The 16,575-nt window shown below is 44.1% G+C and overlaps 1 protein-coding gene across 1 annotated transcript in view; it reads left to right on the forward strand.

Annotated features, from left to right (window-relative positions):
- The window catches only part of TSNARE1 (t-SNARE domain containing 1), a 500,475-nt gene that overhangs the window by 282,081 nt on the left and 201,819 nt on the right, over nucleotides 1-16,575 (forward strand). Inside the window, 1 exon segment of the mRNA XM_089776145.1 lies at nucleotides 213-282. Within this exon segment, the coding sequence (XP_089632271.1) occupies nucleotides 213-282 (70 nt within the window).

Consider the following 16,575-nt stretch of genomic DNA (forward strand, 5'->3'; position numbering starts at 1 on the left):
TATGTATAATATGCCCTCATGGTGCAAAAAGATTATTCCACATTATTAATTTCCTGTGATAGAGTTAGCATGGTCCGACCTTGCTTTGCTTTGTGCTCTTATTTGTGCATATTTGCACACAGGTTTGAAAGAAACCACATTTAATCCCATGCATACTTGTGTTTGAAATGTGGTGTCATTTCTTTCTCTTCCCTTTCTTTTTGTGTTGACAGTGACTTCCTTGGAAAGAACCCTCAGATCCCTTGGGACCTCGAATGATACTCAAGAGCTGCGAGATGGGCTGTGAGTCTATTTTGTATTGCTGGGGGTCTCTGTCTTGCTCTTTCCATATTATTCCCACCAATCCTTTGTCCTCCCTGTGCCTCTCCTTATGTCACTGGACAACTTTTTGTCCAACTCTTTTGTGTTACTTCACACTTCGGAGTGATGTAGGTAGGAAGTGCACTGATGTTGTGAAATTTTGTGCTCGTTTGAGAAGGATGGTGAGTGGATAAAGGAAAACGACCAGTTCATTATATTTTTAATGTGAATGCGATGGCCAGAATTGGAAACTGAATTAGGCTTTCCTTGCCAAGAACAGTCAAGCGGAGAGGAGGGGGAGTAATAGGAAGACATACATTTACAACAACATCCTGCTTATTACGGTGTCATAATCGGCATGGGTCAGAACACATGAAATGACACAAAACAGCATGTTACATTTCACTACTAGCAGATTTGGGTAGTGTCCCTCTCTCTCTCTCTCTAACACTAACACAGACATTTTCATTGTATACACACTAAGTGGGGTGCAATTTGTGGTTAAAAATGACTCTTTGATAATGACCAATAAAACAAAATCAGAGATAAAAATCAGTTCTGGCCTCATGGATGTGAACATAACTCCTGGCACGTCCACATCAAGGCAGAGTTTGGCGCCTATTCAGAGGTGCCGACTGCAGGGATGCTCCGGGGCTGGAGCACTCACAGAAAAAAAAAAAAAAGAAGTGGGTGCCCAGCACTCTCCAGGCACCTGCTTGAGGGCAACTCCAATTAGCCAATCAGAAGCCACCAGACAAGGGATTGGCAGCTGGGGAAGAGGCTTGAGGGGTGGAGAGCTGTTAGCAGGTGGTTGCTTCTCAGAGGAGGCAGAATGGGGTGCAGTGGCAACAACCAGTGGGCTTGTGGGCAAGGGGCGGGGGAAGCTCTATGCTCCCGGAAGGGGTGGGTCCTTAGGCAAAAGGGGCGGGGCCAGGCGAGCCAGTCCTCTGTGTCACTCAGAACATGGTGCTGAGCCTCCTAAATCAGCACAGCGCTCCATGTGATGATTTAAAGGGCCCAGGGCTCCCGCTGCTGCCTCAGTAGCCTTTTTTTAAACCCTCGTTGTCTTTGCGGCTTGATCACCACCGTGCTGCTCCTTTTCGTTGCTGTTTCACCCACACAACATCCAGGTGTGCCTGACACATCCAGCAGCAAAGGACGTGCGTTCACCTGAATGAGCCTGCTGCCTTGAGCAACGTGGCAGGTGTGCAACTTCAGATGTAGCGAAAGCACTAGGCTGCATGTAGGCATAGCTACCTTGCCTCCTGGAGGCACTAAACAGTCCAGCACCGGAGCTGCCATTCTGACACCGGGTTTCATTGAGCTCTCGTCATGGCAGATGATGTTTTACCTCAGACATACTATACAGCTGTTCCTCCGGGGCTGCTCCAATTTGGATGTACCTTGAACACTCTGCAGTTACCCTCGCTCATTCTTCAGAAGAGACCTCTGAGACGTGTGTGCTACCTCTGCAGCCAGCCATGACGGTTTAATCTCTTTCCCCCTCCTCAGCACGCAACCCTCCTTGTTGTGTGATTGTCCCATATTTCCCCTTGCGTATCCCCCAGCCCAGAAAATGTTCAGGGAGCAATGTGTGAACTTTGGGTTACGTGGGCATAAACTTTCATGGGCAAAAAACCCACTTTGTCAGATGCATCTGACAAAGTGGGGTTTTGCCCACAACAGCTTATGCCCCCCCCAAAAAATCTGTTAGTCTTTAAGGGGTCCCAAGTTACCTTGTTTTTTTTGAAAATACAGACTAATGCAGTTATCCCTCTGATATTTGGTAAGTTTATTGCTTCTATTGTTACTGTGAAGACCACGTGTGCGTAGAATGATATTTAGGGTATTTAGGGCACGCTCTTTCGATAGAGGGATGCAAATGAAGACATTTGAAACTGCAAATGAAGCCAGGATTTAAATATCCCACGCTTCGTTTGCATATCCGTGCTATGGCGCTATTTCGAAAGAGCGTTATTTCAAAATAACAGACGCTGGTAAGACAAGGTTATTTCAAGAGAAAACCTTTTTCTCGAAATAACCCTTATTCCTCATACAATGAGGTTTACCAGTTATTTCGAGAGAAGGGTTTTCTCTTGAAATAACCGAGTCTTAACAGCATCTGTTATTTCGAAATAGCGCCATAACGCAAATAAAGCATGGGATATTTAAATCCCGGCTTCATTTGCAATTTCAAATGTGTTCATTTGCATCCCTCTATCGAAAGAGGGTGCAAGTGTAGACTTACCCTCAGATAATAAAATTGCCATACATTCTGGTTCCATGCTTTGTGTCTACATCTCTCTGATTGGAGTGAAATTGAAGTGTATGTGTATATGTGTGTGGCGGGGTCCTCCCCGCCCCGTTCCCTTCTCCCCGAGATTAAAGCAGTAGCAACAGGCCCGGAGGCCTAGTCTAGTAGCCGCAATGGGCCCTGAGGCATAGTCCACAGTCACAGTAGGCCCTGAGGCCTAGTCCAGCAATCGCAGCAGGCCCAGAGGCCTAGTCCACGCCCTGACGGGTTGGGGTAGGGGGGTCCGGGCCCTCCCTCTCCACCGGACCCCAACCCAGGGCCCTAATGGTGGTGGGTAGTTCCCACCACTGGTTCAGCGGGGGGGGGGGTCCTCCCCGAAATGCGCTGAGCCCACTGGGGGGGTTTCCCTGTCCCTTGCCCTGGGTTGCTTCCTACCCCAGCCTTGTGGCCGACGGAGGTCCCACCTGGCGATGCTGGGCTGGCGGCGGCGTCAACGTCAACTGGTCCCGTCTCTGGGGGCAGCAGCGCAGGGGGGGTGTCCCCTGTAGCGGGGCGGGCGGGCGGCCCCCCGGAGGCGGCGTCGGGGGCGTGCTCGCCCCGGGGATGGTAGCAGCAACAGCGGCGGTCCCTCCAGCTCTGAATCAGGCGGCAGGTCCGGCGGCAGGTCTGCAGCTTGGGCCGGAGCTCCTTCCTCCCCGGCGGTCTGCCTCAACTGAGCAGCCTGACAGCCTTTTATAGGGTATGTCTACACTAGAAAGTTAGTTCGAACTAACGGACGTTAGTTCGAACTAACTTTCCTATGCGCTACACTAGCGCTCCGCTAGTTCGAATTTGAATCGAACTAGCGGAGCGCTTAGTTCGAACTAGGTAAACCTCATTTTACGAGGACTAACGCCTAGTTCGAACTAGCTAGTTCGAACTAAGGGCTGTGTAGCCCTTTAGTTCGAACTAGTGGGAGGCTAGCCCTCCCCAGGTTTCCCTGGTGGCCACTCTGGCCAACACCAGGGAAACTCTATGCCCCCCTCCCGGCCCCGGACCCCTTAAAGGGGCACGGGCTGGCTACGGTGCCCGTGCCAGGTGCAAGCCTGCCAGCACCCAGCTAGCAGACCCTGCACCTGGCACGGCACAGAGCCACCCACCCGATGCCCCCCAGCCCACCCCCTCTTGCCGGGACCAGGCTGGCGGCTCCCGGGAGCTTGCCCTGGACCGCAAGAGGCGGGCACCTTCCTGGGCTAGTGCGGACATCGTGGACCTCGTCCACGATCTCCGCACTAGGCACAGGAAAGTGGCCGGCTAGGGCAGGAGAGCTGCCAGCCTGGCCACCCAGGACCAGGTGTGCATGAAAATCAAGGGGGTCCACTGAGACCCCCGACCCTGAGCCCTGAGCTTACAATGGCCGTCCTGGGTCAGACCAAAGGTCCATCTAGCCCAGTAGCCTGTCTGCCGACAGCGGCCAACCCTAGGGACCCTGGAGGGGATGGACCGAAGACAATGACCAAGCCATTTGTCTCGTGCCATCCCTCTCCAGCCTTCCACAAACTTTGGGCAGGGACACCACTCCTACCCTCTGGCTAATAGGACTCCATGGACCCAACCTCCATCACTTGATCTCACTTCCCTTTAAACTCTGTTCTAGTTCTAGCCTTCACAACCTCCTGCAGCAAGGAGTTCCACAGGTTAACTATTTGCCTTGTCAACAACAACTTTCTCTTACTAGTTTGAAGCCTGCTACCCATTCCTTTCCTTTGGTGTCCTCTAGTCCTTCTTTATGGGAACTCAGGAAGAACTTTTCTGAATGCACCCTCTCCACCCAACCCCTGCTTTTAGAGACCTCTATCCTGTCCCCCCTCCGTCTCCTCTTTTCTAAGCTGAACAGTCCCAGTCTCTGTAGCCTCTCTTCATCTGGGACCTGTTCCCAACCCCTGATCATGTTAGTTGCCCTCCCCTCTCCCAGCCTTTCTCTTCCCCTCTCCCACCTCCTTTTCCCAGTCTCCCCCAGTTTTTTTCAATAAAGACAGAGTCAATGTTGGAAGAAACGTTATCTTTATTTTGTACATCAATAAGAAGGGGGGCTAGGGAAGGGCAAGTGGAAGGAGGTGAGGGAGGAATGGGGTACGAGCCCCCGATGGGGAGGACTGGGCTGGCTCTGCGGGCTTCTGGGGGTGGAAGCTCTCCTGCAGCCCCCCAATTACTCCCTCTCCCCAGATGGCAGCCTGCGGCAAGTGCAGCCGGGCTGATGGCCGAGTGGTGTGATGTGCCCAGTGTGGGCACTCAGGGCACTCCAAGCCAGAACTTCTTTGCAAGCGGGGCACCCCTTAGAACTGTGTGTCCGGGGTGGGGGTCGGGACCCTTTAAGCACAGCCCTCGGCTAGCCTGAGACAGTATCTCCATGCTCTAAGTCCTCCTTTTATGCCCTGCCGGCACTGCTTCCGGCCATCATTAAGCCCTGTTCAGAGTCCACTCAATGTGGACTTACTAGTTCGAACTAGCAAAACGCTAGTTCGAACTAGTTTTTAGTTCTAGATGCGTTAGTTCGAACTAGCTTAGTTCGAATTAACTAATTCGAACTAAGTTAGTTCGAACTAGCGCTGTAGTGTAGACGTACCCATAGTCAGGCTGCACTTCGGGCATGCCCAGTAGGGCTGCGGGGGCGGGGCATGCTCTACCCAATAAACGGGCTCCTCTCCCTCCTGCTCAGTGTGGGGCAGGTTAGCCCCGTCACAATGTGTATGTGTATGTGTATGTGCTACAGCAAGTTACAGTGCTATAAAACACCAGTGTTAACCAGACTACAGCCCTGGGAATGCTGTCAGTTCCTCCCCTTCAGGTGGATTACCTAGAGCATTGGGAGATCTTTCCCACTGCTCCTGTTGTGGCCACACTGTTGTGTTAAAGTGCTTCCACGGCTCCATGTCCGCAGCTGCACTTTAAACTTTTAAGTGTGCACAAAGCCTACCTTGCCAGAGAAGCAAAATGGTTTGTTTACTTACTCATTGAGTAGGAAAGTTTTGTCTGATGTGATGAGTTTTTTCTAAATCTGACTCTTCGCGTATTTTGAATGGGGCCAGAGGTCTGATAGAAAAAATGGTTTGTGATCATGTAATTGGACTGTCACAAAGCATATTCAGAAGGGGGCTGAATTAAGAAAGGTTGCACAGGCAACCTCAAACCCAGCATTTCCTAACTTGTGGGTGCTTCACTTTGCTGTTTTAATGTTCTTTTAACATAGTTTTTTTGAAGCAATATAAGTAGAATTTTTTTTATTGAGATTTGTGTTGTAGCCCTGACGTAAGTTCTCTGCTGAAAATAAATTCCAAAATGTGTTTGAGAATAATGAATTTAGCTGAGCAGCTCTGGCATGAGTCAAGGGCAATGAACTTTTTTTCCCCAAGTGAAGAGGAATTCAGAGCATTTGGATTGCTTGTGATGCTTGGCTTTCAGCCATTCTGCTTAAGCACCTGTTCTCCCATGGCGTATATACTGTGCCAGAAGACATTTATGGATCAACGCACTGTTATTCAAGTGCCGTGATAGAGAAAAAGATTATGTAGCTCATTGGCAAGTGGAATTGTGAAGTAACCAGCAGAAATTTTCCCGAAGGTTCATCACTTCCTCCTTCCATTTGCCTTTCCTCTTCCCTAAAAACCAGGATCACACGCCCTGAAGAACCACCATAATATTCTGTGGGGACAGTTACTTTCTCCACCCAACAGGCACCATAAAATGATCCCTGAAAATAAAACATCTTACTCCTACCCGCACAAGGAAAAACACTTGATACACTACCCGAAATCTGTATCACCACATTTAACTCAAGTCACACCCCTCATCTCTTGGTTATTAGATATTCAGAAAATAAAAAGAGGTCTGTCTGAAAATTCTTGGTGCCCCTGAATCTGGATTAGGAGCAGAGAGCTTCTGTTGCCTCCGTATTTGGCACTGGTTAAACTGTTGCTGGAATCCTGCGTCGAGTTCTGGTGCCCATTCTACAAAAAGGATGTTGATACATTGGAGAAGGTGCAGAGAAGAGCCACAAGAATGATTAAAGGGTTAGAAAACCTGCCTTAGGCTATGTCTAGACTGCAGGGCTTTTTAGAAAAAAGTGACCTTTTTTCAAAAAAACTTCACCTGTATCTGGACTACTGCCGCGTTCTTTTGAAATTAAATTGAAAGAACGCAGTGGTTTTTTCGACAGTGGTAAACCTCATTTTACGAGGAAGAACGCCTTTTTTTCAAAAGAGCTCTTGACTGCAAACAGGGCTTTTTTGAAACAGAGCATCCAGATTGCCTGGGTGCTCTCTTTCGAAAAAGCGGATCACTTTTTCCAAAAAAGTTATGGCTGTATAGACGATCTCTTCCGAAAGAAGCTTTTTTGAAAGATTCTTTTGAAAAAGCTTCTTTCGAAAGAAGCATGTAGTCTAGACGTACCCTAGAGTGCTTGACTCAAGGAGCTCAGTCTATATAGCTCAACATAGAGGAGGTTAAGGAGTGACTTGGCTACCATTTATAGGCACCTACATAGGGAACAGATAGTTTAATAATGAATTTTTCATCCTAGCAGAGAAAGGTCTGAAACGATCCCGTGGCTGGAAGTGGAAGTCAGACAAATTCAGAGTGGAAATAAGATGCCACATTCTGATAGCGAGAGGAATTAACCACCGGAACCGTTCAGTAAGAGTGATGGTGGTTTCTCTCTCACTGATAATTTTTAGTCAAGAGTGGGTGTTTTTCCTTGAAGAGATGCTCTAGGTCCTGTACTATGTTGGGGCAGTCATATAGCTGTGTTGCATAGGACAGATTACATTATCACAGTAATCCTTCTGGCCTGGGAACCTGTAAATACATAAGACATGGTTAGTTAAAAATAGTTGAGATCCCTGGGGTCTCCTGGAGGGTGATGGATACTGACACCTTTGTAGAGGTCATGTCATCTATTCCAAATAGTCAATGGTTTGAGCAATACTTAGGGGCTGTGTCTACACTGGCCACTTATTCCGGAAAAGCAGCCGCTTTTCTGGAATAGCTTGCCAGCTGTCTACACTGGCCGCTTGCTTTTCCGGAAAAGCAATGACGATCTAATGTAAAATCGTCATTTTTTCCGGAAAAACTATGCTGCTCCCGTTCAGGCAAAAGTCCTTTTCTGGAAAAACTGTTCCGGAAAAGGGCCAGTGTAGACAGCCCAGTAGTATTTTCCGCAAAAAGCCCGGATCGCGAAAATGACGATCGGGGCTTTTTTGCGGAAAAGCGCGTCTACATTGGCACGGATGCTTTTTCGGAAAAAGTGCTTTTCCGGAAAAGCATTCTGCCAATGTAGACGCGCTTTTTCCGGAAATACTTATAATGGAAAACTGTTCCGTTTTAAGCATTTCCGGTAAAGGGTGCCAATGTAAACGTAGCCAGGGTGTCACCACTGGACCATAGCTATCTAGCGAATTTACTCCTGGTATCCAACCTCATTTGTGTGAACAAACTAGTTGAAAAGAAAGGAGAGACCCATCTTCTAGGACACCACTCCACTGCTGAGCTCCTGCGGCTCCTTCTATCAGGTTTAAGGCTAGGATGGAGGATGAAAATGGCCCTTGTTATGCAAATGGATAACCACCCCTTGCCCAAAGATGAAAGAGAATGTTATTTTCTTATTAGTAGATCTGCAGCATGTAAAAAGGCCAGTCCACATGTTCTTCTTGCTAGATCCAGTGTTCAGCACTATTTATCCCCTATATGGTTTTATATGTATATTACCTTCAAATCTTTCAGAAAAAAGGCCTGACTATTCTTAATATTAACTTTAAACTTTATAACTGGGAGTGTTGGCTTTAAAAAAGTCTTCAGTAAATGTTTGGGGTTGTTTTTATTTTTAAGAAAAGTAAATTCTTTTTTTGTAAGTGAAGAGTCGAAAGGTATTTTAGAGCCATAATTTACTAAAGAAGATTTATAAGTAAATCAGACAGAAGCTTTTAAGTGTCAGCATGTTTAATTGAGGGTAGGATTTTAACCATATTTTATAGGGGCTTGTTATTCTTCTTGTATAAGCTTTAAAAAAGATTTCCATAAATATTTTGACATGCCATTTTGATTCCATTAATATGTTAAACCCTCCAAAGTAATAACTTCTCAGTTAAACTCAAAGCTGCTGGATTAGCTTCATCTGTCCTTTATTTATCACTACTGTTATCAATTTCTGACATGAAAAATCTTATTGGTTTGACAGTAAAACAGGGTTACCAGACTGTACCATTTACATTTTTCTGTAATTCCCTTGCCTCATTAATAATTATATCATAGATTTATTTGGCATCTCTTATCCTTTAGAATCCTAAAGCACCAGAAATGTGACATCTTTATGACAAATGGCAGAAGCATGTGATAGACTGCAAAACTGTCAGATAAACAAGTTTATCATACACCTTTGACAACATCACCTGTCCCCTGGCCATTAATCTGCTTCTCTGTGACTTCAGTTCCTATCCCCACCCCCAGATGGATTCAAACAGCTGCCATTTCTTAAAATCACATGTGGTTAGGTGTTTACCCCAAACTGGCAGTGAAAGGGTTAACGGAAACCAGAGACTATTTAGTGCTCCTATTTGCATCTGAAAGCAGGGCCAGGCCAAATTTAGGAGTAATTGGCTGGGAAGAAGTTGTGTGGCTGAATTAAAGAATAGTCCCAGCTGAGAGGAGCAGGGTGCACAATAAAGGTGGAACTTCAAGGTGTTGGAAGAGTGACAAGACCTCTAGGGGTAGAATAGACCTTAGGATTCTTTCCTGTGAAGGGAGCTCTGGCAAAGCACTATGGGACGGGTGGGGAGGCAGCCAAAAGGTTGGTGTGTAGAGGAAATAGATGTAGGCACCCAGAAAGCCTTGGGGGAGATGGGAAGGACCCAGGCTTCCAGGGAAAAAGCCCAAGAGCTATTATTGAATACCAGAGCTGGAGAGACCTCTTCAGAGCCCAGGAAGTTGCAAGAGTCCGTGGAAGTGTGAGCCCAGGAATGGCCTGGGGGAAGGGGCCCAGATTGAAATAGGCTGAGGTAGGAATTGGCCTAGGGAAGGAGCAGACCTTAGCTGATTTGCTAAAGATTCCCTGGACTAAAACCGAGAGAGGCTGGGGAAGGGAGGAGGTACCTGCCAGTGAGGAAGGTGACAAGAAAGACCCTTCATACCAAGAGTGTAAGGACTGCTTTCTGATGAGTTCGGTCGCAGAGATCCCCTTGAGACTGTCACTCAGTGGGTTGGTTGATCAATGCCAGGCACAGAGTTGGAGTTTCAGCCCACAGATGGTTAACACAAACTCTGAGGGCAGCTCAGCTCTGGGAAGACTCAGTCACAGGGACGTGACACATCACCCAGGTGCACAGCCCTAGTGAGACCAGCACCCCAGATAAATGTGTCTTAATAACAAAGGTGATTTTATGAAGTATGAAAAATAGAATTAAGTGGTTTCAAGTGATAACAGACATATCAAAGTAAGTTACTAAGCCAACAAACAAAACATGCCAGCTAAACCTAATACACAGCTACGTCCACATTGCAGGTTTCTTGTGCAAGAACTTTTTGCTCAAGAGTTCTTGTGCAAAAAGATCTTGTGCAAGAGCACGTCCACACTGCCATGTGCTTTTGAGCAAGCACATGTAAACTAGTTTACTCAGCATAGTCAATGAAGCGGGGATTTGAATAATCCTTGCTTCATTAAAATAAAAATGGCCGCCACACTGTGCTGACACAGTGCTGCAGCCTAGGCACAGTGCGGTCGACAAGGGAAGCCTTTGACGACCGCTCCGGTAAAGCTCGTTTCATGAGCTCTGATGGCCATTTTAGCCATAGGGGTTTCTTGCGCAAGAAAACCCTGTTGCCTGTCCACACATGCCTTTTTGCGCAAAAGCTCTTGCGCAAAAAGACTTATAACTCATAGAAAGAGGAATAACTCTTGCGCAAAAAGCCCTGTGTTCTTACGATGTACTGTACTTTTTTCTTGCGCAAGAACGTGTTTGTAGTGTGGATGCTCCACAAGTTTTTGCGCAAAAATAATCATTTTTGCAGTGTAGACGTAGCCTTAGGATGTGTCTACACAGCACCCTAAACTCGAAATAAGATATGCAATTTGCACTACATAAATTGCGGATGTTATTTTGAAATTATTTCAAAATAGCTTACTTTGAAATTTGGTTCATCTACACAGCGCCAAATTTTGAAATAAAGTGCTATTTCAAGCCATCCCTTGTTCCTCGTGCAACGAGTTTACCAGGATGGTAAAATAGCATGCCCATTATTTCTAAAAATATTTTGAAATAACGGGCGGCTTGTATAGCCGCAGGGTAGCTATTTTGGGATACCTCTTGTATCCCAAAATAGCCATGCAGTATAGACATACCCTAAGAGAAGTTGTTACAAATCATAATTTCTTACCCTGGCTCTTAATTTAGGTAAAGTCCTTCTCACGCCAGAGCTGTTCTTTCTGATCTGGGTCCAGAAGCTCTTCTCCACTCTTGTCATTAGAGTTCTTTTTTCCCAGGTTTTTTTGTGTGTCCTCGTGGGGTGGGGAGCAGTTTTTTGCTTCCCATTTCTTATATGGGCTTTCCCCGGGGCAAGAAAAGGATACTGATGCTACTACTTTGTCAGTGGTAGAATCTTACTGATTCACTGCAACCAGTGCAGAAAGGGGTGGGGGTCTTATCATGGTGTGTGTGTGTGTGTGTGTGTGTGTGTGTGAGAGAGAGAGAGAGAGAGAGAGAGAGAGAGAGAGATTAAAAAAAAAGGATTCTCAGATATCCCGTGCAGCATAGTTTGTGCTTAGAACACCAGGCTTGGGATTGGGAGAACTAGATCTTAGTCTTGTTTCAGCACTGACATGCTGTGACACCTTCATAGAATCCTAGAACTGGAAGGGACCTTCAGAGGTCATCGAGTCCAGTCCCCTGCCCTCACGGCAGGACCAAGCACTGTATAGATTATCCCTGACAGGTGTCTGTCAAACCTTATCCCTGACAGGTGTCTGTCAAACCTGATCTTAAATATCTCCAGAGATGGAGATTCCACAACCGATCTAGGCAATTTATTCCAGTGTTTAACCACCGTTAGCCACCCTTTGAGCCAGTTTTCTTTCAATTGTGTTTCCTAGAATTAAAACATGAGCGTTCCTAGCCTCAGTAAACCTTGCAGGTTCCCAGCACAGCTAAAAATCATGCTACTTATTTGAAGCTGAAAAATGATAGCCATAACTTCTCATTTGTGCTTTGTGCAAAATAGGGATAGTACTTGACCACCACTGTAAAAATGCTTTGAAATCTTTTAGTGAAATACACCTTATAGATTGATTATCATTGTATTTGTATTTATTTCTTTATACTGTTCAATTTATTTTGGCCTGATCTACACCAAGGAATAAATTTAAATTAAGATACTCAACTTCAGCTTCATTAATTGCATAGCTTAAGTCAAAGTATCTGAACTCAAATTTTGGTGCCGTCCTCACTCTGGGAAGTTGAAGGGAGCACACTCTCTCTTCAATTTCCCTCCTCGTAGAAGCAGGACTACCAGCATCGATGGGAGTGCCTTGTCAATTTGAATTTGTGTGTCTTCACTAGACCCACTAATCATAGAACACTGGAACTGGAAGGGACCTCGAGAGACCATCAAGTCCAGTCCCCTGCTGTCATGGCAGGAAAGGAATCCGAACCCCGGAAGATCGACGGCCGCTGCTTCAGTCTTATCTGTAGTGTAGACACGGCCTAAGTGGGCATTTCCATCTCACCTTCTCAATAATATTCAGGCCTTCTCTTTTGCTCCCATGAACAGAAATCTGATATTTTAATTATTTTAGTTTATTTCTTATGTAGTTATGACTTGGTGTCATGAAACAATATTTCAGTAGACCAAAAAGTTGAGTTACACTTTGGAAAGTGGCTTTAAAACTTTTAATTACTTCTTCCCCCTCCTGTACAGAGGCAGAGCAAACTGACTTTCACCATCTGTTAGCATTGCCAGCAGTAAGCAATTGTTTCATAGTCTGATTTTGAACATTGGCAGTCATCAAGCTTGGAAATGCTGCATCATGAGATGTTAACTGGAGTGACTAGCCTTTGGATTCTTAAGCACATTGTTGTAAATATCCCAAGGTCAAAAGCTCTTTAAAAAAATGTGCCCAGTCCTTGTAAATTTTAGTCCCGATGGTTGCACATTGAACAGTGCAGCTCATCTACAAAATGGAAAGGAGTTTGTGGATAGACGATTTTTTAATAGATCATGGATACACACACAGTGTGTACTGCTGTCAGAGCCAGGCATTCATTTTGCAGTCAAGTCCTTCAGGGCCTGACATGTTAATCCAAACAGGCTAATGTTTAGTGAAATACTTACATTGGCTCTATGGGAGGTCTCATTTATTTCCCTTGATTTGCATTGGCCCGAAAGCCAGGAATTTCTTCCCTTCGACTAGCCTGGCATTTCTTCTTCTTTGATGTTGATTGTTGGGCTCCATGGCATTCTTGCAGCACATCTGTGGAAGCAATTAATGTTCTCTGGAATATGTCCTGATAGAATTAGGCAAGGTTTATTTTAATGTTGATGTTGTGCAATAGAGGGGTGAGGTGCTGTGCACTTCTTTGGTGATTAAATCAATTTAGCTTCGTAATGTTGTTGTGGTTCCGACAGGATAGTCCTCTGTGTAATAGCGAGTTCTCTTTTAAAACTCTGCATGGTGACAATCATAGTCTAGCTAAAGGAGGACAACAAATTATTCAGGTGGGAAGATGTAGGTTATAGCTTCAGAATAATGGGTTGATTTTACGTCAAACAAAATTTAGCCAAGGTTGAAGTGAGGTCTTTTAGACCATTGAAGTGTGTCCTAGGAGAACTGATAGAAACAACGTGCATACGTTTAAACTAGAAAAATCATTTGAAGAGATACTGTAGGGAAGGACCACAGTAGAAGGACATCTGAGTAATGCTGGAGAAGAAAGAAAGAAAGAAAGAAAGAAAGAAAGAAAGAAAGAAAGAAAGAAAGAAAGAAAGAAAGAAAGAAAGAAAGAAAGGCAGGGTTTTGGAATAGTAGTGTTTATTTTTCTTCTAGCCAGCTGTTTATTGATGTCACAGCTTTGGGAATTTGGCAAGTGACTTAATGGATTTATTCTGCGGGAGACGGTTATCCCTTCGCTCGGTACACTACTTGTAGTTAATCTTGTTGCTTATTAATATATGCAGATAAATGTGAATGTATTATTTTGAGACAAGTCAATCCAAAAAAGAATTAGGTACACAAAAGGATACTCTGTCTAAAAGAATATCACATTGCTCTATCCTTTTTCTTCACTGGGTTTCATATTTTTGCTGCATTCATTAACCACCAAAACTGTTCACAACTAAGTTTCTTAACTCTTGTGGTTGTGGAGAAAAGGTGGATCAGAGTATAACTCACAGTTTAAAAGCTGCAAGGCAAATACATACAGCGCCATGTGCATTATTGTTTGAAATCTCATGATCTAAAGCCAGTCTCATGATTTTTGGGAGGCTTGATGCATGATTTTTGAACCCTTGGTGCAGCTAATCTGAAGCACAGCGATGTTATGTCTTCCACAGTGTAGAATACACAACAGAACACAATAGTTCTTGAGTCTTTAATGTCAGGCCACTAGGCCTTGTCCCACTCTCTGGTGACCCGAATCGCAGTGAAGGAGGTTGATTGAAAACTGAGAAGACAAACAGCCGCGGTTGGAGGTGAATGCAGTTGTTACTCTGTGAGGGCTTTGTGTTTACAAGATAATGTCTCTGAGTGCAGTTGTTCATTTCAGTGTAACTGCCAATAATAAAGATGTTGAGTACCTGACGCCTGGTGTATCTCATCACATGAATGACATAGTGCAAATATGTCCGGCTATGGTAAAAGTAATCAATAAAACAGCATCAAAGAGCATAGACAACAATGACAGTCGCTTTCTTCAATAAGCTAAGGAAAGCATTGGAACAATTAAGCATTTGAGCAAATAGGTTGCAAATGGAGGTGAACGTGGATTAATATTAGTTAATGAGACAACTTGAGAGGGGAAGTGCACCTACAGAAGTTAATTATTTGCCCAATGGATAATCACAATAGCAGACTGACAAGAGACTTACATCGTAGAGCTGGTAGTCCACTAAGCCTCTCTTGGATAATAAGCAGCTGGAAAGCAGAGAGAAAACCCAGATGTGCTGCTTTATTTGAAGGCAGTAAATCAAATAAAGTAAGATTATTGTAATACAGAGAATAGTGAGTTTCCCCTAGAAAAATACATTTTAGCAAAATTTTAGCCATACTCTACAGTATGTAAAGGTCAGTTTGTATTTCAGTTACAAATTTCAGAAGTTTGAAAGGACATTGAAATTTTTAGTGGTTTTTTTTCTCATGTCATTTTTGGCAATGATCTCTTGGAATGTGAATAACCTTTTGTCCTCATCCATTGGAGGATCTGAAAATGCTGTATAGGTGAACATTAATTAAATTCTCAGAGAGGAAAGTACAGGTGGTAACACTATGCCCATTTTACAAATAGGTAAATTGAGGCACAGAGAGGTTAAGTAAATTGTCCAAGGATACTTAGTGTATTCACAAATCAGGGAATAAATCCAGGAATCCTACACCCTGGTCCCTTCATCTAGCAAGCAGCTTGTCATGTTTCACTCCCTTTTTATCTGTTTTAAATATATGAACCAATGTATTCAGAAATAGGATTCTCTGCAAAACTTAATTTTTTTTTGTGAAACTAACTTTTCTTCATCTGTGCATTTGGCTCTCCATTTGGCAATCATCCTTGTTCTTTCTCTGTGTTTTTAATTGAATTTAGATGTAGGAAATCTGTAAAACAATTCTATCATTTAGTATGATATCAGACTTGAAAATTTGATCTCAGTCTGTCTTATGAAGACATGTTTTCACTTGCCCTTTTTTTTCGCTTTCTCCCACTCTACCCCACTCCCAAAGGCATATGTAGTGGCCACTCTTCAGCATCATTTTGCTACATTTACTAATCTACTTTTAGAAGTTGAACAAATTGTATTGAATTCTAGGAGTTGAGTTTCTGGAAGCTCCCGAAACTGAGGCTTATATGTAAAATGAGTTCTCACTAGGCTGGTGAGCATAAAGAAAGAGTAGATGGGGATACAACAGGGATTTAGCTACTGTCTTAACTACTGATCAACAGTGATTGCCAGGATAATATACTTATTTAAAGCCCATAAAGCCATTATGAACTCTCTCAGAAAATATTTTGGAATTTTCCCATTTTTAAAATTTCTCTTTCCCGAGTCTTTATTAGCAGGGATATCAGCTTTAGAACTATATACATAAAAACACATTAAAATATGTTATAGAGAATCATAGAATACTAGAGCTGGAAGGGACCTTAAGAGATAGTCTAGTCCAGTCTTCTGCCCTCATGGTAAGACCAAGCAGCATCTAGATCATCCCTGATAGATGTCTATCCAACCTGCTCTTAAATATCTCTAACAAAAGACAGGACTATGTAGCACTTTAAAGACTAACAAGATGGTTTATTAGGTGATGAGTTTTCGTGGGCCAGACCCACTTCCTCAGATCAAATTGTGGAAGAAAATTGGCACAACAATATATAACAAAGGATACAATAAAAAAAATGAACATATATGAAAAGGACAAATCAAATTTCATATGTGTTCATTTTTTTTTATTGTATCCTTTGGTATATATGGTTGTGCCAATTTTCTTCCATAATTTGATCTGAGGAAGTGGGTCTGGCCCAGGAAAGCTCATCACCTAATAAACCATCTTGTTAGTCTTTAAAGTGCTACATAGTCCTGTTTTTTGTTTCAGCTACACCAGACTAACACGGCTACATTTCTATTACTTAAATATCTCCAGTGATGGAGATTCCACAACCTCCGTAGGCAACTTATTCCAGTGTTTAACCACCCTGGCATTTGGGAAGTTTTCTCTAATGTACAACCTAAACCCCCCTTGCTGTAATTTAAGCACATTGCTTCTTGTCCTGTCATCAAAGGTAAAAGAGAATAATTTT

This window comes from Pelodiscus sinensis, chromosome 2, assembly GCF_052426305.1.
Source record: "Pelodiscus sinensis isolate ZL-2025 chromosome 2, ASM5242630v1, whole genome shotgun sequence".
NCBI classification, from domain to species: domain Eukaryota; kingdom Metazoa; phylum Chordata; order Testudines; family Trionychidae; genus Pelodiscus; species Pelodiscus sinensis.